We start from the raw sequence: 26,907 nt of genomic DNA, 5'->3' as shown, positions 1-26,907 counted from the left end.
AGTGCGACCAAATTGTCCTTCAAAAATGTTAAATCAATGTGTCAACCAATATTAAATGAGTCTTTGCTCATTGTGGTTCTTCAATCCTTACTTACAAATGTTGATAAACTTGATGACATTGATAAGAAAATAGTGAATTATAAAGATATTTAGAGAGTTTTATAAAACATATCCAAATGGTTTCGACAGCTGATTGTTCAATTAGAAAAATCCTTAAAATCTCTTCCAGACTTGAAGCAAACCAACAATTGTGCCAAAGAAACATTCTCTTTGAGCTTATTAATCATAACCTGCAACAGTCTTCAAAGAATTTCAAGGAACATATAAACCATTTTAACCATTTCTCTAAAACAAATAGCTATCATGATCTGGTAATTGGCGTAGAACACTGCAATCAGTGCAGTCAGTAATTCCAGCCCATTCTGAGCAGCAGGCAGGGATTAGATCTGGGGTCTGTGGTGATATTCTGGAATTGCAGACTGGAATATATGTATAGAGAGATCTATCTGCGAGGGCAACAACTGCTTCCTACATCAGTCAGCACGCTCCATTCACCTGTCACGACCAGTTGCCATTAAACATCTACACTTTCTAAACAATGATAAACAAATTAAAGAGAAAAGAAACATGCATTTTTGTTAGAAACATTCAACATATTGTACTGAACTAACTGTTTTTAACAACCAGAAAAGCAGAACTCAACTCCTAGAGCAAAAGCGTGTGGTTGATGTGTTCCGGATGCAAGAAATACAGCTTGATTGTGGAAAACATTGCCATGTTCAGCCATAAAAAAGACAAGGAGCTGTCATAAAGCCCAATATTTCAGTTTCCAGTGATTGCAGGGTAAATGGAAGTGGTGATAATTGGGGTTGATTGAGATCTTGGCCCTGACTGCCTGGCAATTTTCAGGCTACAAGTCTGAAAGTCTGCTGGCAAATCTGATAAATAATGTTCTTGGGTGCTCAAATCTAAGGACAACATTAATGACAAAGGAAATTGTCTTCAAACTCTCTGAAAGAACTGTCCATTGCTAATGCAAAATATAATGGATGGAAACCGAAAAGCCAACGAATTGGTGGAAAATAATTGGAACAAAGGACTTGAAGTGAAATGTTGTTGGATGTGGTTGGGTTGACAAAAGCTCCAGCTTTCACTTCAGCTTGACCTCTGGTAACTTGATATATGTGGCATTAGTGACATTCTTAAGACTCTACAAATTTCATTACCCTTCTAAAACAGGTTTAATTTGGACAATAAACACTTGGTTTCAATAGGAGTGCACATAAAATGGCCTCCCAATGACGGCCAATCAATAAGGCACTGACTCAGGTGACTGTCCAAAGTGCATTGAGGTGTAAAAAGTTACAAATTTGACTTAAAAACTTTGATAAACTGTCTGATAACTTTTGCATACATGACACACTTCTTAACACATTTGAAGCAAATTGTGTGTAGATATTCATGAAATTTTAATAACAATTTACATCTAATTGCACTTATGTTTCACACATTAAAACTTGCAAGCGCTATCCTAACTAATATTCAATATGCTAAAAATTGCTTAGTAATATTAGCTTGTTAATGTTCATAGTTCATAAAGTCAAAATGGATTTTCAGTGTTAAAACCATGCCGCTACATTTTTCTACCCCAGATCAATCATGTTGTGCCGGTTGACTGAAGACTCAGAGATCGCAATTAGGTAGCCTATTGCTATTCATACAAGTAAACAAACTAATTTCTTTTTTGTCTCCAGTATTTTGTATCACCCTGCTAATCTCTGTATAATTTTCTTTGACAAAAAGTAAATATCTGCGGCATAAGTGATAAATGTCTTCAGAGAAGAAACGTGCTTCTTTATGCCAAGTTTAAAGCCGCAATTACCTTATTAGCGAAGTTAATGAAACATGTCATTTTAAACTTAAAATGTTAGCTGGCAATTTCTGACAATGGCACTATATACTCCTTAGTTTTCACGCTCATGTCTCTGCAAGCGGAATCTTTGGATGGATTCCGATAGAATCATTTAGAAATCTTCTGTCAAAAAAGAATGCCATAATTCAGATCTTTCAGTAATTGGTTTGATTAAATTGGTTATTCAGCAGTTGACACACATGCGTTCGCTAGTTTAGAGACATTCACGCCAAAACAGTAAGATAGTTATTGTTTATTTTTGCTTTACTTAACTATTAAATAAGCATTAGACTGGCTGTTGTTTTTTACATTTATAGAAAACTATGACCTATGGTATCAAACATGATGGTTCCATATAAGGTCAGCACACAGCCAATACACAACCCAAGGCCCTCAGTGTATACCATTCTTATCTTCTTAGGGAAGAGTTCCCCAGATACCGCCATGTCTCAGGGATATAACGCTTGATAATACATTCAAAATTCTACCAATATTTAGTGAGGAAAATCCTCATTATCAGTTGAAGGCGCTATATACATGGCTAAGATCAATATTTGAAATATTGAGAGAGTCTTTTATCTTGAAAGTATAAGCACCCTTAGACACAATCGAATCCCTTAAGTAAATAACGTTTTCATCGAAACTAATTCATCGATAACAAGTAATACATACAATGTGAAGCCGCGGACCTCAACAAAGAAATGTGTCAAGTATGATATGAGGCAATCTAACAAATGTTCCTTTTAAAAATTCCAATAGATTTAGAAAAGAATTTTCATATTAAATATAATAAACTGTTTGTAAGAGAAACGCTTATTATTCAAGCGACTTATCATTCTATAATTTAATACCTACAATGATTATGATGGGAAAATACAAAATTACTTTTGAACAAAAATATTATTCAAATAAAGGTGGATGGTTTTTATTGACAGTCCTTTATGTAGGAAACCTGAAAAGTATGCAACTTTATTAAAAGTTTGAAGCAACGTATGCTTTTATTTAATGATATATTACGCCATTTATAAAGAAAAATATGAAAATATTATCTGCCTTCTTCATAATGCAAACCAATTTTCAAAGGTAAACCCATTCATGTTAAGTAGTCATTAAAAATAATGAACAAAATATTTCAAAGAGTAATAAACATCAGGTTCAACAGCAGAACTAGACTAGGAAATATCCTGAAATTACCTAAGTACATGTATAAAGTAAAGGGTGGAGGGGAATTTAAGAAAGAAGTTTTGAAGAATTTAACATCTAACAATATTGAGCTGAATTCTAAAAATTCAAGACAGCAATATGTGCAGTAGCTGGCGAGGGATAACATACTTCTGGCGGTGCTTAAACAATTTCTTAGTATTAAATGTATCTTCTAAGTAATGTAATGCAGTTAAAACAAACAAAAATGAAGCTTAGACATGTTTGGTTCAGTCAAAACCATCACAAAATTGCTGAAATCAGTTCATCAAAGTTATTTATTATTTGAGTACATTCTCCTGCATAAAAAAACTGGTTTCTTGCAGTGCATATATGAATGGTAATTAACTATAGGTAATATACTTTGAATTTTTCCCCAAAACAATGACTTAAATGGTATTCAAGAACTAATTTAAAATCTATCACAAAATTAGGGTAAAAAAAATAAATTAAGGAAATATCTTAACAAGCTTCAGTAGGCATGATGGCTTTAATGAACATAAATGAGAGGAGATGATAGAGGGAAACAAAGACGTGGTTATCACATGATCAAGAAATACACCTCATACATGTGTAGCTTTATCCAAATCATAGCAGCCATAGCTTTTAAGGTAATTTCAGTAAATCAAGCAATACATTTACAATGCCTGATAAGATCTGGGACAGATGATGTGTCCCCATGTTTGCCGCCAACACAAAGACCAAAGCTCATGACAGTAACACAGACGGGATTGGGGACTTACTGAATGTGGCCAAACACCAGAACAAGAATGCACTCCTTTAATTCAAATTGGATTCAATTCAATGCACCAGACAATATTATGTTAACTCCATGTACATTTGAGCATAGGGTGAACTGATCATTCAATTTTCGTGAAAGTCATGCTAAATCAGGTCACCTATATGAACTAGAACTTCAGATACATTATTACTAAAAAACAGTTTGAACAGAATAATATGTTTTCTGATATAAACAAAACTGGCACATACCTTCAAGGCTTTTAACGCTATTTTGGAAATTAGACCAGGCCTTTTTTAAAAAAATTAAGGTTTCAAAATCTTCAAACATTAAGATAAGCACTATTTCATCATAAAAATAGAAGTAGTGAGTAATAAATGACTTATTTATCCAACACCTGTAAAGAAAGAAGGTAAAATCCCAGTAAAATTATTTTTTTGCAAGTAGATTAAAGAACGATCTTACTATGTAAGGCTAGTATAATATTTGGTAAAATACACAAATGTAAAGGAATTCATGCTAGTGGGTAAAATCTGAATTTATTTCAATGAAAACAAGAGCTGTCACAGAGACAGCATGCTCGACTTTTCAGTGTAAGGATTGAAAAGTTTTGGCGAAACATGCATGGATCACTGTTAGATTAGATTTCAATGCAGTACATAATTATGATGTGCTGAGATATTAACATAAATGTGGTTACATGCAAAATTTTAACCAGATTTTTTTAAGTCTAATAATAAAGGGCCTTTATTTTCAAAATACAGTTATCTAACTTGGTTATTCAATTAGGTTGGGTGGTTGAATACCATTGTATAAAGTTTCAAAGCAATACATCAAGTAGTTGCTGAGATAACATGCAAGACCTTAACCAGAAATTCTAAGTCGCATAATAAGGGGGCAAAAATATAATTTGAAAGATAGAGTTATCTTACTTGATAAAATAAGAAGGTTAAATGGTTGAGAGCCTGTGTGTAAGGTTTTAAATGCAATACAACAGTGGTTACATGCCAAATCTTAACCAGAATCTCTATGTCAAATATGGCGATTATTTGAATTTAATGCAAACTAGAGTTATATAACTTGGTTAATTAACTAATTATCAAGTAGGTTGGATGGTTGAGTACCATTGTATAAAGTCTCAATGCAATACCACAAGCAGTTGCTGAGATATTGTTACCTATGTGTAACCTTAACCAAGGTGTGACGCCGACACCGACACTTGGGTGAGTAGTATAGCTCTCCTTATTCTTTGAATAGTTGAGCTAAAAAAACGCACCTCTAATTCAAATTTATGACCAATTTTGACCACTTCCTTGATTTTTACCTTCCATCTGGGTATAGACATACACTTTTTGAGAATATGCCTAAATTCAGTCCTGACCTAACAAAGAAGTTTTGAAAAAGAAGAATTTCAATAGGTCATTACTATTGAGTAAATGATATAATGCACCACATTCAAAATTTTTAATGGCTTTTACGATTTTTCATGGTGGCACCTTTTCTTATTTACAAGACTGGTTATAAATCTCTGTATTCGAAAATAAACAGTACCATGCAGTAACTTTTCAAATGACACTTTAAATGAGTTGATGAATCCTCAAATTGCGATGAAATATGAGCCAATAATTTCTAATTTGTATGGCGATACATACAGATAGACTTGCAAGATAATAATCAAAAACCTTCAAGCTATAATTATTTAAGACCAAGAGCACAAAGCCCTTTCGTGTACAACAAATACGGGTATTCAAATATTTCTAAAAGAGTCGCTATTGAACCGGCCTAGTGGTGGTGTAATAGCTATACTCAGATTAATATTATCCTTTAAAACCAGTTTTGACATCAAAACTTATTCAATGAAGATAAGAGTGCAAAATGCAGTTGAAACACACACCTTCTGCAGAGAAATGAAAGTTGGTATGGGACACAGGTATTCCTACCATGCAGCACCAGGAACAACTATATTAAAAGGTCAACTGTGAAATGAACTTTCTTGAAGGTGCAATGCATCAAAAAACAAGAAATAAAATTAAAATGATATGTTATTGCCCTAAAAGACAGAATATAAGAAAAATCAAAGTGTTTAAAATTCAAAATGACCAATTTGACCCAAGCTTCGAAGTCAACTTGTGAATCTTGTTTTTAAGCCAGGATTATAAATGAGAAGCGAAATCGTGACACTCCCTAGCTAATTATCTTTGACTAAAATGTACAATAAAATCAACATTTTTGAACATCAAAATTATTAAGGAAAGAAAAGACTTTAGGTTTGGCACAATTCCAGTGTTTAAATAAATAGCAAAGGATCGATAATATGATAGACTGCAAGTGGTCATATCAATATTGAAATAAACTTAATGATCAACAAAATACCCATTATAGGCAGTGAAAGCCAATGGCCAGGAGAGAAATATTCATTGATCTTAATAGTTTAATGGTAAAAGCTAAGGTAACCCCATCACCATACTGCCTGAATTACTTGTGACTCTTTTGCCTGGCTTTTTATATCAATTTCTTTACTTTAAATATTCCTTTTAGCAAAAAAAAAAGATTCTATGAATAGTGATGTGGTGAATCAACATACAGTAGGAACACTATTGAAAGACTGAACATGGCTTATACATGCATCACAAATTTTAAATACACCTTTTATCATTGACTTTAAATGATTTTAAGAAAGATGCGCAAAATACTACATAAAACCTACATAAAACATTTTCAAACAACTTCCAAAGCAATTTCACATTTTTTTCAATATTGTATGTTTAATATGCATAACTGACACATTTAAAAACTGGTCTTGTGATTGTTACACTTTTCTATTTTTAATACACCATCTTCACAATATAGTTAGGTATATGTGTACTCAGGTATCTAAATTAACACATTTTTGCATTCTCAACATTTCTGAGAAGTGGAATTAATGTTGATATAAAGGGATTACAGATGATGAATTATCAAAGGACCAAAGTGGGAATGTGAATTCAGTGGAGATGTCTGTTATTCTTGGTGTTCTATGACTTCTGGAGCTCCAAATATCTGGCTAATCTAGGCAGTAAGCTAAAAGATAGCAAGCTGATATAATTCAAAGCTTGTAGGATGCCAATTATTCAGTACAATTACACAATCCAACACCTTTTTATCTTAAAAATCTGTTTTACATTATACAGCAGTATTTCACCGATAGATGAAATGTTTTGATATTTGTCAGTAAAAAATTAAAACAACAAAGGCTAGGCTGCCCCAAGGTATGTTATTTGTCCGTTCTGACCTCTGTACATGACTAACATAATAAACATGTCCAAATATGACACTGCCATGTATACTCAACAGGCGAGAATCAAATCATCCAAATAAATGGACTCTCTTCTTTTCTCCTAAGTGAAAAATAAACATTGGAACAGTTTTGCATAATATTACCCAATTTCTGTACAGGACAACTAGAGATTCAATATGTGCCTGCAGACTGTATTTACCAGGATCTATTGAACAACATATTAGGTAAAGGGAACAAAATACAGGCAATGACTTCAACACCAGGGAAATAAGACAAAAAGTAAATACAGCAAGGGAATGGAGAAAACTCTTTCAATACAGAACAAACATGCTCTAAGAACATGAACAAACATTAACACACAAAAGCCTTTCAAGAAAAGGAACTACTTTTGTAACCATATGCTTAATTAACCCAAGATTTATTTAAAATAATTGCATCTAGAGAATTTTTCTTGTATATAACGCTTTTAATAAATATTATAGGTCAGATTGTATAATTAACATTTTCTTTGAAGTGCATAGCAAGTTGTTTTTATCTATTATCTATCTTATTATAATCATGCTACAAAAAAATATTTGAGTGAATTCATATGCTATTAGCGCACAATGGCAGAATGAATTATTATGTCTCTCTTTGTAGTTTAAATAATAGAGAAGACTTAAGACAGAGAACGATAATTCTAATCCAGATATATTAGACCAAAGAAGGCCTGAGAATTTTTACCAAAGACAATCTCTAAACATGACTTACTATAATATTATAATTGTTAAATCCCACTTACAAGTGGAATGAAATCTGTCTGCATGGATTAGGTTAAGACAAAAATACTAAAGTACCCACAAAATTAATACCTTGACTTCTAAGATTCAAATATGAAATAATTTGTTTTGTGACTTGAGTTCAGTGTTCAAGCTGTTTCTGTTCAATATACAGTACAATGTCATGTACATGCATGTATGGTCAGTCCTGTCTCCCATAAAGATAGTATAACATCTTAATTGACTAGTACAAAATACATGTCGGGTACAAGTAATAGAGTTTAATCTAAAATTCAGTTTACTCCAGTCAAAACTACATGATTTGAATACACAAGGAAAACAATTTTTGTTTTAAACCTTAAACAAATATTTCCAGTTAATTAAGTTAATAAATATGTGCCATCTATATGCTGTAGGGAAACAGGGCAGGGGCCCTTCAAAAGTGGAATTTCAATGGCAATACTGGAGACTTGGAAGTAAATAAATTATTCTTATTCTATAGGAATTTCAACTATGAATGTTATTTTTTTGTGTCATTTAAATATTAAGAATCACAAAACTGTATTCTTAAGACAGCATATTGAAGAAGAAAATACGGCTTTTACTATCTGGATTATTTATGTTATAATTTTGGTTAAAAATCTAATTTTGGTTAAAAATCTTCATAAATCTTTAGTTTTTTTTGTTTCACCACCTCTATCTTCCAAATAGAGGAAAATTTCAGACTTCGGACAATACAAAATTATGCAAAGATAGCTGATATAATGGAAAATAATGTATGCATACACTATACTGTATTAGCAGGGGCGTAGCTTCACGAAAATAAATGTGTAGGCCACTTTCTTGGGGTGTCTCCCTCCCCTCCCCTCGATTTTTATTTTAGCTATGTTGTGGTTGGTGCATTTTGTTGTATAAACATTAATGAGAACAACAATATCAATCTTTTTTACCTTGAATTAAATTTATATTAAGGCGCATTTGTCGAGATTTCAAATTTAAGCCCCTAACCCCCTATGCCTTTATTGCAGATTTAGCAATTTTATTAATTCGATTTTCTGAAAAATGTGTAGGCCGCGGCCAACACGGCCTAAAGGAAGCTACGCCCCTGATTAGAGCTCAGGTCTTTTAAAGATTTGGTTTGTTTTTCAAGACATATATATTGCCATCTTATTTATTCATGGAAGCTTAGAATAAGATATTATTTTTATTATGAAAATGGTGATATTTTCCCCCCATTGAAGTGTATAAAACAGCCTTCGGAAGGCAGTAAATTGCTCAAAGAAACGTCACTGATACAAGGCAATCTGCAGGAGAGTTTCAAACAAAGAAATGAGAGGAAATATATACTTTTTGTAGCAGGGAATAAGCCTGAATTTAGGTCTGTACTTACATTTGAGTATGTAACAAAGTTAATGAGATCTTGCTCATGACAATGCCCATAGACACACTGCAATGCTCGTTTGTCAAATATGACAGGTTTTATATCATATTATTCATGAGGTTTTGTATTCTTAAATGTTTTCACTTTACAGACGAGGCAGAGTCATTAAAATATGAGTTCTAGCATGTGAGTAAAATAAACAAGTACATGTATGTATCAAATCTGCCTCTTAAAATACTATGTGCAGTAATTTATTACATATAAAGAGCCTTGTTACATCTCTTCCCATCCTTCATAATATGTCACGAAGCAACTATTTATCATTGTTTTCAATAACAATCAAGACAACTCGAAACAAGAAAACTATGACAGTTCTGTTTATGAAATTAAGTAATACCAGAGATAGATTAATAAAGATTGTGACCCGAACCATATACATGCATACAGTCATGTATTGAGAAGTAGAAAAACAAGTGCAATCTACATTCCAGGACTACCAAAACATCATCAAAATAAATGTAAATATTCCAGCCCTTGATTGCATACTCATGAATCCCTACGTCTCTCATTAACTTAATTTTCCACACTTCAAAGGTTATCACAAAGTTTTTCAGTGGCCTTATCGAAGCCATGTTGATAATCTGTGGAAATCCAAACAGATGCATTAACCTGAAAAGGCATGTTTGCTTCCAATGTTTTACTTGAGCAGCTTTGAAAAAGGTAGGAGACCAAAATATGCAGCCATATCAATTTGGATACACTTACCATGATAAACTTGTGATACCATCAAGATACTGCCAGCATTAATAAGATTTTTATTTGTTATCGTATGGCGCTTAATTTGGTTCTAAATTAATTTTGAACAGGTGCGATAATTGAAAAAAATGCAGTGCAAACACAAGTCTCACTAATTTCTCTGATACACATAATAAATCACACCACCATGATTAATGAACATAAGATTACAAGTATTTCTATAATTATAAGTTTAAAACTCTTCTGCACAAAATGTATATTATCTCCTTTCATCTTACCTGTAAAATGCAGCTGTTAATGGTTTCATTTTCATGAATAGATGCTGCATACAGACTCTGGTCGAATGTTGGCTCCTTGTCGTTGACGTCTCGTACTGCAACAATCACCTCAGTGCTGGAGGAGAGGGCGGGGTTGCCATGGTCGGTGGCCACGAGCCAGAATGAAGGACGAGAGTCCACCTCACAGTCCACCTGGCCCCGTGTTGTGATCAATCCAGTTGTGGTGTCAACCTGAAACCAGTCTGCGTTTCCACCAGCCTGTATGTGGTACGAGACATCAGCATTAACTCCAATGTCTGTATCAACTGCAGTTATTGTTATCACTGAGCTGCCAGCATCAGACATTTCATCAACATATGCTTCATACACTTGTTTCAAGAAATTTGGAGGATTGTCATTGACATCATCTATCTGCAGAACAAAGGACTCTGTGGCTGAGAGGGGAGGGGTACCAGTATCTGCTGCAGTCAGGGTCAGGTTGTATGAAGACTTCGTTTCTCTATCTAACCTCTGAGCAACTACAATCATGAATGTTTCAGTACTGGTATTCGCAAGTTTGAACATTCCATTGGCCCCGTGAAGATTGACACTGATTTGATTATTTCCTGTTTCTGGTGATTCGGGATCGCTGACTGAGACTCTTGCAACAAATGATCCAATGGTGGCATTTTCTAGTATTCTCGGTTCATCATTGTTATACTTTATGTCTATGTTTGCAGGTAATTCATTCACATTTTCTACTTCAACCTCAATGACAGCTAGTCCATGATTTAAAGGGTATCCATGATCTCGAGCAATTACAAATATGTTGTAACTTTTCTTTGTTTCATAATCCAGCATTTTCTTTAATGTAACCACACCTGTTTCTGAATCAACATCAACACAGTCATCAACGCTTGTGTTTTTGTCAATAGAATACGATACCCTTCCATTCTCTCCGGAGTCCAAGTCAGTGGCATGTACTTCTAAAATACTTGTTCCAATAGCTGTATCTTCAGAAACTAGTGTTGAGTATTTACTTTGATTAAATATCGGACTGTTATCATTGGCATCCAAGATCCTTATTCCGACCTGCATAGTTGATGTTTTTCTTGGACTTCCTCCATCAAAAACTTCAATGTATAGTGTGTAAAACTGAGTAGTTTCATAATCAAGGGTCCCATTTACAACAAGTGTTAGTTGGAACTTGTTGGAGGAGTTGGCTGTGTAATTTCCAGTTACATTAAAGGCATAATCCACATTTCCAGTGGCAAGCCTAAACCCTGCAATGGTATTGTTTCCAACATCTTCATCAGTAGCACTCCCGATTATCAACTTTTGAGGAGGATCCGGTCTTCCTTCTGTTATGTTGAGTAAAATATAATCACTTTCAAAGTGTGGAGCTATATCATTAATGTCCAAAACATTTATTGTGATACAAATCTTAATAATTTCTCCTAAATTTTTTTCAATATAGAACATGTATGTACTTTGTTCTTCCCTGTCAAGCGCTACTTTTGTTTTTATTACCCCTGTAGAATAATTAATATCAAATTTTTCTTTTATATCCGATTCCAGGAAGAAATTTTCACGATATGGTGGACCATATTCTTGACTTAAGTCATTAGAAATACTTGCAACTCTAGTCAATGGATCTTGCTCTTCATCTAGGCTGTATGTTAATTTCTGCGAATCGGTACTGCATGATCCAAGTACATAACCGATCCAACATATTAAAGTTATTAAACTGCATTGTTTCCCACTTTTGTACAGCTTCATGTTGTTTTTTTGGTATTCCTTTCTATTTTTTTTTAAATAGAATAATTCAGCACATTTTACACAGGTACTTTATACTCCACACTCATTTTAATCCATCTGAATAACATTCGGCCACATAAAAACCTGCTTGCATGGTTCCTGCTGCCATAGTTTTACCTACAAATAAGAAGGGACAAAAAATATTACAATATTTATGAAGCCAACATCAAGTTCCACATGCACACATTTTTTCAACGATACAGTCAGTATTCAAAACTGATTTAGTTTTCCAATTAGCGATTATTTCTATATTCCCTTTTAGCATTATCGCTAGAAAATTAAAAATCTATATCCTTTAATTTATTTGCAACATGTTGTATCCTAAATAAAAACAAGAATATCAAATAAAACACACATTTTGATTTATAAAGTCGCTAAAATACATGTCCCACTGCCGTACTCTTTACTTACTGCCATTCATTGTGTGTTGTGTATACATTCGATGTACAGGAGCTTAGCCTCGGATCCGATTTATTTGATTAAGAGTAAAGTCATACTTTACTCTGTTTGCAAACTAAGTTCTACTTCAGACAATATTATCGAAAATATATCTTTGTTAAAAAATATTTTAAAGAAACATGAACTTCACAAGTTTGAAATGAAAAAGTTGTTAAAATCGAGTTTGAGGTACTTCCTTTACATTTTCATTTGTCATGTGACTTACCTGGTATGTGACATTTTAGTCCTTTGAAGTAGTAGCGGTCTAATCAGTGTAATCAGCATGTGTAACAATCGCCAATCGCAATGGCAAATTGAAGGGTAAAACGGGTATTAATAAAAGCGTTTGGTAAATTTCATGGGGTAAACCTGGGACCAATAATCCTACTCCCAGGGTAAACATATGCATTTTAAAAAAAAACGTCGGGTAAATAAATATTCAAGCACAGGCAGCGGTTACGTTTTTATTAATTTTTTTTAGAGGGGGCGGCCATAGGGTGGGTCCTGTCAACGTAACTGCTGCCTGTGTATTCAAGGAGCAGCCTCTTTTTAAATGCATTGATAAGGTAATGGGGCTGTACCCCAACCCCCTCAAGGGTTTTGTATGGGGCATTCCGTAAACGAAGGGGTGGTACGCGGTACGCGGAATTTCAAATATGACGTTCGGTAAGCAAACTGGAAATTCTTTAATATATTGTTTGTTACAAAAGATTCGAGAAGAATGAATAATGAATGATCGAGTATATACATATTCGGTACAGAAGCGGGAGATGGGGTTACACCTTTTCGAAAATACTGAACACTACACGTACGTTGTGCCTTGGAGCAGTACATGCACATAAACATACTTTATTAAATGCGATTGACAAAATTAAAATATAAGGCCCGGAATTATCATCATTGACTGAATACCGGTCTGTGAGATAAGGCTGACATAGTTATTGTCAGAAAAGGGTGATTATTGCGTTGGGACAAACACAATTTTGTCATATGTTATAGAAAATAATTTAGTTTAGTTCAAACATATTTATTCAGTTCACATCTACAAAATAACAGTACAGCAATAGTAAGATGAAATGGATTGGAAAACAAGCAATGTAATTGCTTATACTAATTCCTTTCCATGTGGCAGTGTACAGGTACGAATTTCATAGAAAGTCAGTGTATAATGTGTACAGTATGACGAAAAATATTATTATAATTACTGTTCAAACTATTTTTTTTACATTTTACTTGAATGTTTTGGAAAATATTTTGATAATCAGGACGTCTATACTGTATTATAACATAGAGTGTTCAAAACATATTTAGCTTCAATGCAACGCACCAGCAGATCAATCATGATGAATAAGGCAATGTGATGACAGTAAGATAACCCTCTATAGACAGTGGATTGGGCAAGACTGGGGTTCCCCTTCAGTATTCCGATCGGGACTTTGTTGCCTGTTAGGCGGAATCAAAGCAGTAATTTGGTGTATTACGTGCACAGTGATATTTAGTCTACTTATGCACAGGATCGTTAAATATGGGCAATGTGTCGATCGGGTCAAAAATCACTGCATGTTCAAGTTTAATCGTGTGTGTGCGTGTGTGTGAGCTTATTTATACTCGCACTCGGGCCTTGTCTATTCGGCGAGTGCACCGATACGATTGTTAGTCATTTTAGGTTTTTGGAGCATAGTGCACAAACAAAATGTAACCCTGGTTAGAGCTATCCCGGTTCATTAACGTGCACCAGTGTATATCACTATCACACGGGACATTATTTTAACGTCCCTCCCGGAAGACGATTAGTACTTTTAATGGTGCGGCGGGGAATCGAATCTGCGATCCGTGGATTGACAGTCAAGTGTGTTACCATTAGACCACGGATCCGCCAATCGTCTTGTTTCTACTCATCTTGAATACTGCCGCAGAGGCTGTTTTGTTAATTAACGCAAAGTGGTAGGATATCCATATAATGTGTATCGTGTGGTTCAAAGAGTTACACTACATGTACGATGAAGAAGAACCGTTTGCGCTAAAAACATGAAACAATAGTTATAAAATGCAGCTTAACATGTACGTACGCGTCTTACCGTTATTGAAAAACCCTTTGAACTATTTGGGAATGTGTAGCCACCCACTTCCGTGTGCACCGTCGGCGAATACCCCACTTAATATTCTAACCGAATCCTGCGTAGAAAATACATTGTTACTATTATTCGTACCAAATAGTGCAAATTCATCAGTTTGTGTTGTTTTGTTGTTGGTGGTGGTGGGAGGTGCACTATTAATGAGATTTTATTTGAAGATTGATCCTCGAATTATGCAAAATATCATAATTTTAAATAAGATAATATTGCACAAATCAATATTTTGTCCCGGATATTCAAATGATGTGTTCACAGTAGCGAGTAGAAGGCACATTTTATTGTCTAAATTCGACCACGACCTGGCCGTGTGGATGTTATGCACTTCTCTGATATTGGGTGTAAACAGTATATTTCACAAGCCTGTGGAGGCGGTCTCAACATTATTTGTCAAAATCGTAAATAATTTAAACATTGTTAATTTTCAAACACAATTCAAACTCCTACAACGCGGTAATCACTTACAACGTGAGACTCTCAAGAAGGGAAGTGACTGCTGCATTGAGTTTGTCGATCTTTAAACGGATACCGTTTTACCTTCTGTCGTTATGACATAGGCAATAAGCGATAGGGTGCAATATTTTAACAGGTTTCTAAGAAGTCACGTGATCAAACTTTAGTAAATATCCGAAAAGACAATATCTCGACAGAAAACCTAGGTATTAATTTAAGCATTAATATCTCGACAGAAAACCTAGGTATTAAGTATTTAACAACAACTAAAATAATTTGTACCACATTGTCTAGTAGTCCTTTCGGCAGAGTGATGGTGTCTTAATTTTGTTCTCAATAATTAATTGCACTTTGTAAAAATTATGTTTGTGACAGAAGCATAGTATACGTGGTGTCTGTAAGAAGGTACATCATTATGGCTTTACATACATGGTCATTATTCATTCATGGCCTTTTCATTAAAGTGAATTTTATACATTCGGACCTTTCATAATTAGGAGGTTGACTCTGGTGGTCATTTGTTTGAGCCCACAAAAATGCGAAGTGGTCATATTGTTACCTTTCCCTTTGGCTACCCCTCAATCTTGATTATATTTGTAACTGTTGTGTTAGTCAAAGTGTACAGTAACTGTTGAGAAATCAAATAATCATATTGTAACAATCAGTGGAACAATATTGAAAGCTTTTTCAAACTACAACAAGATGATAATTACTATACGATTAATTTCTTCATTTACATTCCTTAAACTTTACTCAAATTTCCACTAATAACATGAAGAATTAGGGTTATTCAACTGGGCAGTGTCATTTCATGTTTGAAATATGTTCATACAGTAAATCCTTTTTGAGAAAACAGACAAATACAGTCCAAAATTCACATTTTATATTGTGAACTTTTCAACTATGTAAATCACAATAAAATACCACGTTTGTAACACAAATAAGTCCATGATGATTAACTGAATGACAAACAAAATAAACAGTCAAACTTGCAGAAGCACTGAACGAATTAGAAATGATAAAGTTATGATTGTAAAATGAATGATAACAAGTTATACTTTTCGAGCATGATACATTGCACATGGATTGTTTATACATGAAAAGGGCTTCAGCAAATTGTCTGCAAACATGCACCCTAAAGGGTATTCCAACCAAGTATCGATATTTCACTTGCATGACTCTGTTTTTCTCTTCTGATGTTTTGTCAGTTTTTCGGCGGTCTGTACAAGTTTTACTTTTGTAGAAACATAGGTTTCTGCTATATGTAGGATCACTTCCACATAACATGGTCGGGGCTCTGGGTGCAAGTGTTCAGGCGTCTGTGCCACCCCTCACAGTCATTGTATGAACTGGCTATTTGTACAAAGTCCAATCGGCTGGGACCCACAATACATTTTCAATCCATGTGTTGTGGACATAATTGGAACACTTTTATACTATTATTTAGCTATTTATTTGTTAAAGCCACATGAAAATAAGTAAGGAACTATTTTCTACAAATGTTTCGCAAGATTAAACAACAAATCAAATTAAAAAAAAAATAATTTCCACCAAGAGTAATAAAATGTAATCTTGTTAATGTTGACAGTGAATAATTTGCTATTTTATTTTTAAAGATATAACTTATTTTTTGACAATTTTTATGTTTCAATGTGTCACGGTACTGTAAACTATGCAGGTATTAAACAGATGAAGTGGCCTAGTAGTTCAGTTAGAGTGCTTGCTTTTCAGCAGGCCATAGGTTAAAGCCAGGTCTGGCTTCACAAATTTCAGTTATTAATATAATAATAACATATACAATAAACATTAATAGTAATTAATGGCTTTAAAGTGTATTGATATTAAAGTGCAGTGTGCATAATGAAAGCTAGCTGTAGGGTTAGTTCACTTGGATGACTGTTCTAGTGGTTTTGGTTTCTATCCCTATGTTCCTTTTTCACTTTTCCTACAAGGCTTACTTAATGCAAAGTCAGGTTTGCAATATTTCCTTTTTCAAGGATAGGTCAGTTGTAGAGTGTCTGCTTCTAGTGAATGGAGTCCAAGGTTCAAATCCCAGATTTACTGTGTCAATTTAAAGGCGATACTATCTGGCTGTGGCAGTTGGCATTTGAGGATTTATAGTATTTGGAAAATTAAAGACAAGATAGATGTCTTCCATGTGTTTATGTTTTACACTCGCATGTTCAAGAATCATTTAAGGTGCGCATTTAAACAAAATGAGTAAGAAATGGAGAGTATTGCTAACTAATCCTCTAGTATCTCACTCTGTTTGTCTTATGCTGTTGGTGTGTTTTTTTAAGCCCTAAACCAAAAAATCCATGGAAATAAAAATCAATATTCTCACAAAATCCTAGTAATTTATTACTAAAATTTACTTACATACTATGTATAATAAAAAATACATACATACACCATCATTCAGTGTGATGGGGATTACACATCAAATATAATGATAACTTCAGTGGTAAATATTTAAACAATTTAGTACCAAAATACAATACCGTATTATACTATGTATTCTAAGAACGCTAGCATAGATAGGATGCATGCAAAAAATTTGGTGAGAAATCAGGTAAAAACCCTTAATATAATAGAAAGGATGCAGTGAAAAAAATCAGAGACCACCATTTTGTTTTGTTGATTTTTTTTACATTTGTGAAAATGGCACAAAGGCTAATGAATACCATGGTTTAATAAATACCAAACTGATATTTGTTTCTTTGTTTATTGCGAGAATGAAATAACATTTTGAGCATAACAGTGACAAATAAATAGCACACATAGCAGCACACATAGCAGCACACATAACAATAGCACAAGTCTTATTCCCTCAGTCGGATGTCGCTTGCATCGAAGCCTTCGAATTTGTCGTCGTCTGCATTGCTATCAAAGAATCTATCAATCTCCAATCTCTTCTTCCATCATCTCTTGTGTTTTGTCACTACAGAAATCGCAGCCCTCTTCTTCTTCCTCTGTCTGTTGGTTGTCCGCTGGGTTCACATGATCCTCCCAAAGTATGTCATCCTCTGTTCCGTCCAGAGCGTTGGATATGCAGCATTTCTTGAATGCGTGTATGATGATTTTGTGGTCGAGCTATTCCCAGGCTTCCAAAATCCATGCGCAGATTTGTTCTAACTCTGGTTTTCTTCTGTTTCCGGCTTTTGTGTATGTATGGCTGTCCCTGGCCATCCAGTCATTCCACTTGCGATGCAAGGCGACTTTCATCGGCTTGTTAATGGAGACGTCTAGGGGCTGTAGGATTGAAGTCAAGTCACCGGGGATTAAAGCCAATGTCGTTCTTGTGTCTCTCATCCTTTCTTTCATTCCTGGTGTGGTATGGGCTCTGAACGCATCAAGAACCAACAACGAGCGGTTGAGGCCAGCACCAGGTTGTTTATGTTTATCCCATACTGTGGATAGCCAATCATAGCACATGGCCTGGTCCATCCATCCCTTTTCCTGGACACGAACGTGAATACGCTCTGGCCATTTTACACCCTTAGGTATGGTCTTTCTCTTAAAGGCCACGAAAGGGGGTAGCTTGCCACTGTCGGCTGTATATGCCAACATAAAGGTAAACCGGTTCTTCTCATTGCCTGTGGTGTTCACTGTTACTGTCTTCCACCCCCTCGTATGTAAGGTGTTTAGTGACGGCATGTCAAACGTGAGTGGGGTTTGATCTGCGTTTCAGATCTGACTCAATGGGTACTCTGTCTTCAGTCTTTGTTTGATTATGAAACCCTGAAAGTCTGTGACCTTAGATTCATAATCCTCCGGAAGCTTTTGACTTATGTGGGTACGGAAAGATAGAGAGGTTCTGTCATTTTATGAAGCAGGCAACCCTCGACTGTGATGCCTTGAATGTTGACTGAATATAATGCTTTTTGGCCAACTTCATTGCTTCTATATGAACATCAAGGGTTGATACTGCCACGCCACTATCTCGTCTTTCCTTGACATATTGTAGGATGGCCGTCTCAATACTGGGGTAGAACGCTGCCCTGCTTCGGTTTGCTGCCTTTGTTTTCGTCGTGATCATCAATTCGGATTTCTGTTTTCGCCATTTACGAAAGTTGACATCATTTAGGGAGTACTACCGACCAGCTGCTCGGTTGCCGTGTTCTTCAGTGTAGCTTATTACGGCTAGCTTTTCACGTACTGTGTAGGATGCACTTGCTTTTCCCATATTGGGAAGCAGGTAGATAGGCACCAAAAAAGGACCATTATTGACAATTTGAATTCTTTCTGATGGTTTATCATAATGATAACCTTTCAAGAATTATTATTTTGTATAGTGGCACTTAAAAAAAACGCTTTAGACAATTTGTAATCACATATATCGACTTTTGATGAACCTGCACAAACAGGTCATGAAGGCACATGTATTTTTTGGACTGTAAGGTTCTTAATTTCATTTCAGAATGATTTAAGTGGAAACAAAGTTGATGTAAGCAGCATGGCAACTACTGCGTTGAATCCGTATACCATGCAGAAGTCTCAACTGGGACTGATAGAAGCTGGACTCAAATCCCTAAAAAATGACAAGGTAATAGTAAATAATTTATGGAAACAATTGCTTAAAACTTATAACAAGATTATGTCTGCCCATGAAAATGACATTACAGCATGACCCAGAGTTCAGTGCCATGTACTGAATATGTTACAGGGTCTGCAGTGTGGCTCAGAGTTCAGTGTCATGTACTGAATATGTTACAGGGTCTGCAGCCAGACTCAGAGTTCAGTGTCATGTACGGAATATGTTACAGGGTCTGCAGCGTGACTCAGAGTTCAGTGTCATGTACTGAATATGTTACAGTGTCTGCAGCGTGACTCAGAGTTCAGTTTCATGTATAGTATATGTTACAGTGTCTGCAGCGTGACTCAGAGTTCAGTTTCATGTACTGAATATGTTACAGGGTCTGCAGCGTGACTCAGAGTTCAGTGTCATGTATAGTATATGTTACAGGGTCTGCAGCGTGACTCAGAGTTCAGTTTCATGTACTGAATATGTTACAGTGTCTGCAGCGTGACTCAGAGTTCAGTGTCATGTACTGAATGTGTTACAGTGTCTGCAGCGTGACTCAGAGTTCAGTATCATGTACTGAACATGTTACAGGGTCTGCAGCGTGACTCAGAGTTCAGTGTCATGTACTGAATATGTTACAGCGTCTGCAGCGTGACTCAGAGTTCCGTGTCATGTACCTAATATGTAACAGGGTCTGCAGCATTACTCCCAAGTTCAGTGTTATGTATTATATATATTACAGGCTCTGCAGTGTGACTTAGAGTTCAGTGTCATGTACAATATATTTTCCAGAGTCTGCAGCATGAATCCGAGTTCAGTGTCATGTATGGAGCGGTGGAGAAACACCACAGGGAACTTAGACTCGCCCATCTCACTGGCAAGGCCAAGGATGTCATGTATGTCACCATTGAATATTTCCCCATTTGTTTCATGCTGGAAGCATAAGTGTCAAGTTGAGGGTTTTCATATCTGTTTTTTTAATAGATTTAGGGTATTAGCTAGGTTTTAAAAAGGGCAGGGTGTTGCTGAAGAGGGACAGGGTGCTATGGGTCTAAATGGCACTTTGTATCGGCATACATGTAATCGGGCTGTGAAGAACTCAAAATTGCACAAAATGTTAAGAATTGTTTTTAAAAGAAAAAGTTCAGTATAGATAGATAGATAGATAGATTCTTTTATTCCTCCAACAATGGAGAGCATTACATATTTATAACATACAATACATGAATATACAGTTGATATATAATCATAACATAGAAAAGAATAGGAACATGATATGCATGGCATCAATTTCAGGGTACACAACAATACAAAGTATGGGAAATAAATGACATGTCCCTACATTACACATCGTCCTGCATTTTAGATAGAGTTATGACAATGATATAAAAGGAGTGATATTTATAAGTAAAGTAAACATAGTAAAATAGATAGTTACTTTTACAAAAAAACAACCCAAATGAACGAGACTTCAAAAGAGGGTATGTTTACACAGATTGTACATGTAATTACATATGCGGTAAAAAATGAGCCAGTGGCTTGCTGAGAAAATGTAAGTATCGTAGTACCGTCTTGAAAATATGTACTCGACTGTGGTCGCTGAGCGTAAAAGATCCGAAACCGGACATCATTTCTAATAATTGTTCGGAATAATGCATTTGACAAAATTCGTCATACTGATTTACTGTGAACATTAAACTTAATTTTCGCCAAAGGCACTGCCTAGTAGTATCGTTCGAACGACAAAATAACAAAACATGTTCTGAAATGAAATACGTTTGATCAGAACATAGTGTGCACTTAGTAACGTAGGGTCTACTGAAAATTTTACTTAAAGCTAGAGCCACCGTCCTGCAATATTTGAGTTGCTCGCGATATATATGACTGAACCTCCATATAATGCATGGTGATATTTCATTATTTATAGACAGAAAACCACGCAAACTGTCTTCACTCAATAGCCTTGATTGATATTCTGCGTTAGCAACTTCGTAGATAGATTTCTTAACTAGGTTTTTCCACGTACACATTTCTGGAAACGTGCCATTTTCTAGATACTGGTTTACATAAACCAAAAAATTGTATTTGCATAATATTTTGTATATGTCGGGGAAAAATCCTGTTATTTGACTTGGATTCTCGAGGAATTCAAGAAGTCTGTATATGAATATTCGTTTAACGGTTTTCGCGGGGTCCAGTTTGCAAAGTTGTCCGAAGAACAAAAGTTTTCTTTTGTCTATTATGTAGTTAATAGATAAAATACCGATAGAGCCTAGTGCTACTTCTGATCTACATGCGCGTGAAAATCCTTGAATCGACTTAATACATTGTTTATGGACACGATTAAGGGAGTTTAATTGTGTTACTGAGATATTGTACCAAACCTCGCAACCGTATAAAGCCTTTGGAAGTACTATCGTTTCGTACAAATGTTTCATGGTTAGGGGGTGTAGACTTTGGTCATCTGATGCCCCACAATCTGTAAGACCGAAATAGGTTTTTCTTAATTTACTGCATGCATCTTCTATACTCTTATTTAAGTTCATATACTTGTCGCATAGTACCCCGAGATGCACGTAACTAACTGTCTCTTCTACACAGTCTCTTCCTAAATACCACGATCGTTCACTACGTGTGAACATCGACTTTGATTCGTTAAATACAACTACTTTTGTTTTACTAGCATTATACTGATATCGTCCTTTGATTGAATTAGAATAACAAATGTTCATTGGTTCGCTCAGGCCATTTTTGCTGAGCGAGAGTAGTACCATGTCGTCGGCATGCGTTGGACAACCTACACTGGCGTCTAATATAGTCAACGAGTTCCTTGATTTCTCAATTGTGTGCATAAGATTATTAATGTAGAGGAGATACAAAAATGGACTCCAGCACTGGCCCTGTCTCGTTCCTTGTTGTATAGGGAACCATTTGGATACCAATCCTTGTGTTCGTACGCAACTATAAACGTTTTCGAACATATTAATGCAAACTTGGGTTAACACCGGCATCGTATAACTTTGTAAGCAGAATTGTAAAATTAACATGATCAAACGCCTGACGAACATCAAGTGAGCATGTATACAGCTTACTATTGTTTTCCCTTGTGAAATATATGCTTTCACAAACAAGAAATGACGTCATAATACAACTAAAATGTTTTTGAAAGCCACCTTGGAGGTTATTGCACGTAAGCCAGTCTTCACCTTTCATGTCAAATAGAATTACCTTTTCATAAAGTTTCAGTACTGTAGAGCACAATGATATAGCACGATAGCTATTCGGGTCGCTTTTCTTTTTGTTCCCGCCTTTGTATAAAGTCGTGATTATGCCTCTTTTCATGTCAATAGGGAAATAAGCAAATTTTGTAATATTGTAAAACAGACGTAATAATAACAGAATTGTTTTTTGTCCGCCGTATATTAAGTGTTCATAATTAATTTTGTCATAGCCACTTGCTTTTCCTTTTTTGCAAGTTTTCAAACATTGTAAAATTACTTTTTCTGTTAGATGGAAGTCAACATAAGTTCCTACTGGCAGATTAGATTTGATGATGTTCAACCTTTCTTCACACGTTAAAAGGTGTTCATCATCAAAACTCGGATCAATGTCAGTTCTGTATAGATCAGAAAAATGTTCTTCCCAACCATTGTTTATATCTTGAGAATTATTACATCTACGGTCGCCAAATGTCATTTCAAACACTTTTTGGTTAGTTGTTGACTTGCGACGTTTGTTAATTAAGCGCCAAAACTCATTATTGTCAATTTCAGCAGCTTGATCAATCTCTGCTTCTAGTTTTTCAATATAACCTTGCGCGCGTTCTCTATGTTTTCTTCTAAACAGAGCCTTTGCATTTTTGTATTCGACGTACGTATTAAATTCATCCCCCCTTGGTTGATTATCATCTATCCATTGTTTTCGTCGAATTTGCATATTTTTATGTAAAACAGCCAAAGTCTGGTCCCAATATGGCTTTAAATATGGTTTATATCGTGGTTTGGGGATGCACTTTTTAGAAATCGTATGTAACGTTGATACAAAGGTACGATACAAATAATCAATGTCATCTGTTGTGTTAATATTCTTCTCTAACAAATTATTTAAAATTTCACTATTCTGCACGCATTCAGTATACTGAGTTATATAAGAACCTTTTATGTTCTTCCAATTTATAATGTCTGTATTAATTTTTCTCTGTACTGTTACTTGTACTTTCATGTTTATAATGATAGGACGGTGGCTTGATACATTAATACAATTATCATTTGGCATTTTACAATATACAACATTATCAACATTCTCACTTTGAATTAACATATGGTCAATAAGAGTTTCTCTCGTACTATTATATGGTACATTACTGAACTCCGCTCCTGTACAAATTGATAAACCATTTACAGCGACTAACTGGTGTCGTATCATTAAATCAACAAGTTTATTTCCTTCTAAGAAGTCAGAAGGGTGCCCCTGTTGGTCTCCATAACTTTTTGGCTAAAACCCTTATTATACACATATGAGCATATACTAGTATATTGTTTTATTGTAACATTTTCTGACAGCTAAGCCTCTGTTCCTTTCAAGTTCTTTTTTAAATTTCAACTGTTAATAAAGTCACATATATTTTCCTAACTATATGATTTTTCCCAACCCTTATACTGATACCCTTTTGATGTTACTGTGCATTTTTTCAGGGAACAAGCTGCAAGAGACACTAAATTCTATAACATCCTGATCAAGATGTTGTGTGAAATTAGATGGTAAGGTTCAGTTCTTATTTGCTATAATAAAGCTAAGTGTAGATCAGAATGAATGTTTCTTATCTGTAAATTCAGTGTGTTACAAAAGTGGGATGCTTATTTCAGCCTCCAAGGCGGTAAGCAGAAGGAGACTTTGAAGAAAGTTCATTCCTGGTATCTTGGCAACCGACACACTCTTGCTTCAGGCCCTGTAAGTGTTTTCAACCTAAATAACAAAATATGTTTTGGATTAAAAAGACTACTAGTCTGGTGTTACAAACTATTTCTGTAATTCCCATTAGATATAAAATGTTTTCATTTTCGGTACCTTTATACAATGATTTTTATTTTGTAATATAGAAATTTGGGAAGGAGAACATGAAAGCAGAGAAAGATGAGGGTCCTAGTGAGGGCTTCATGGTGTCGAGAACGCCTGTGAGTAGACAGAGGTACTGCCACTCACGGTCCGCCACATCCCTTTCCAGTAAGCGGTCACATAAAATCAAGGGAGAAAACAAGGAGAACAAACGGAGCGTGTCTGACTTCCAGCAGTACATGACGGACACTCCTGATGAAGCCTCGCTGAAGGACGGCCTGAGTGAGAGTGTGGCACCCCCTAGCGAGCCGGCATCCAGTCGCATGTCGACCGCCCTCGGGACAGACTTTATGACCCACAGGTTTATGATGGACTTGCCGTCCAGCAAACTATCCTGGCATCTCGAGTCTCCCGGGCCCAAATCATTAACAGACTGGGAAGGCACTGAGTTTGAGGTGGGTAGAGCACGCAACCATGGGTATTATGCAATAAGCACATTTTAGTTATGAAAAATCTTGCTTTCAAAGACATTAATTTTCATCTACTCTGAAAATATCTTTCAGAAATAATGTGAAGATGATGGTTTTTGAATTTACATTGAAATTATGTAATATCTTGCCTGTTTGGCATGGAATATCTTGTGGAGTAATGGCCTTTTTCATAACTTTACTATTGTAAATCTTGTCCATGCTTCTTCTACATCAACATTGACACACCATGGGATTTTGGGCCCAAATGAGATATGCACATGCCTGTATTCAGAAGTCTGTCCTGAATATAACGCAGAATAATTTTTTTTTTCAAATTTCCATTTAAAGCTTGATTATTCAAAGAATAAGGAGAGTATTACTTCTCAACGCGGCTCTGGCATCTGCGTTGGCATCCGGTTAAAGTTTTAGGGCAAATTTGCATTTTCACTTATAACTCCAATACATGTCATTCCTTTCACTTAATTCTGCACACAGTTGTTCAGGACAATCACAGAATGAGGTTACATAACTCCATCTTATCCTAAATAAAACTTATGACCCCTGATTGACTTAGGAACTAAGGTTAACGTTTTAGGGCACATTTATCAGGTTAAAGTTTAACAGCAAGTCGGGATCAAACTTATTGATGACTATCTTACAATTAGGTAACATAACTTCATATTAACCTTCAACTCAAATTAAGGCCCTTGATTGACTTTTTTCCCCTTTTTTATTGCTTTTGACAGGCACATTTTTATATTTTAACCAGGTTTTCACACAGTGAAATCTGTTTATTAAAATGATGTGCTTCGTTGTCCAGGCAGGCTGTCAAGAGGGCCTTGTCAACTCACCTATGGTATCGAATATTTTAAGTTAGGTTTGACAAATAGTGACCAAACCTGGTATATAGAAAGAAATTATGGAGACCTTTTATGTGATTTTGTTTTGGGCCCCGAGAGTTATGGTCAAGGTCACTGTTGGTTAAATAGAAAATGGTAAGTACTGAATAATTTTAGTTAGTGTTGACATATTGTGACCAAATTTGGTATGTAGGAAAAATTTATGGAGGACTTCCATGGAATTGTGTTTGGGGCACCAAACGGTCAAGGTCAATGTCACTGTTACTAAAAATAGAAAGAAAAAAAACAGTTGAAACTGAATCTCACAACAAAGGCTGAAGCTCTTCTTTCAATAATTGAAAACCTGGTTTTGTCGCAGTGTCGCAGTGTTTCTTGTTTACTTTTTAATTTTGTGGACTTGTGATATAAACAGTTTCTTCAACAGTTCATCATGCATCTTTAACATCATTGGTTCTCTCACAGTACATGTATTCATGTCTCCTCTAGGCTAAAGGTTCAAAATTTTCATTTATAAATAGGAACTCTCAGAAAGTTTATTGTGTTGAGGTTACATCTTACAAATTAAAGGTTCCGGTTCTGGAAACACAGGATACATCAAAAAAGTAAATCAAGCTTGACAAATTAACTAAATTAACAAAATTAAGAATATTAAACAGTCATGATAATAATTATTCCCCCCTTCGAAGAAGGGGGTATATTGCTTTGCACATGTCGGTCGGTCGGTAGGTCCGTTGGTAGACCAAAGCTTGTCTGAGTGATAACTCAACAATTCCTGGACATATGGTCATCAAACTTGACATGAAGGTTGGGTCTGACCATTAGATGACCCCTATTGATTTGAGGGCTCATCAGGTCAAGGTCACTGTGACCTTAAAT

At 35.3% G+C, this 26,907-nt stretch overlaps 2 protein-coding genes across 12 annotated transcripts in view; one reads left to right on the top strand and one right to left on the bottom strand.

Moving 5' to 3' along the window:
- The window catches only part of LOC128226994 (protein dachsous-like), a 32,493-nt gene extending 19,988 nt beyond the window's left edge, over positions 1–12,505 (bottom strand). Inside the window, exons 1-2 of the mRNA XM_052937147.1 lie at positions 12,454–12,505; positions 10,302–12,215 (exon numbers count right to left, since the gene is read on the bottom strand). Coding sequence (XP_052793107.1) covers positions 10,302–12,059 — 1,758 coding nt within the window. The 5' untranslated portion in view covers positions 12,060–12,215; positions 12,454–12,505. The remainder of the gene's footprint in view (positions 1–10,301; positions 12,216–12,453) is intronic.
- Positions 12,506–15,262: 2,757 nt separating this feature from the next.
- The window catches only part of LOC128227574 (uncharacterized), a 54,625-nt gene continuing 42,980 nt past the window's right edge, over positions 15,263–26,907 (top strand). For 10 of the 11 annotated variants that reach the window (XM_052938238.1, XM_052938237.1, XM_052938236.1 and 7 more), the window contains exons 1-6: positions 15,297–15,366; positions 19,542–19,667; positions 20,439–20,542; positions 24,341–24,406; positions 24,512–24,596; positions 24,746–25,156. In XM_052938238.1, coding sequence (XP_052794198.1) covers positions 19,578–19,667; positions 20,439–20,542; positions 24,341–24,406; positions 24,512–24,596; positions 24,746–25,156 — 756 coding nt within the window. In that variant the 5' untranslated portion in view covers positions 15,297–15,366; positions 19,542–19,577. Of the gene's footprint in view, positions 15,367–19,541; positions 19,668–20,438; positions 20,543–24,340; positions 24,407–24,511; positions 24,597–24,745; positions 25,157–26,907 lie in introns of all 11 variants that reach the window. The other variant, XM_052938229.1, reaches the window with a different exon arrangement.

This window comes from Mya arenaria, chromosome 3 (assembly GCF_026914265.1).
Source record: "Mya arenaria isolate MELC-2E11 chromosome 3, ASM2691426v1".
NCBI classification, from domain to species: Eukaryota; Metazoa; Mollusca; class Bivalvia; order Myida; family Myidae; genus Mya; species Mya arenaria.
Note: the sequence above shows the minus strand (reverse complement) of the source record. Positions and strands in the feature narration are given on the sequence as shown.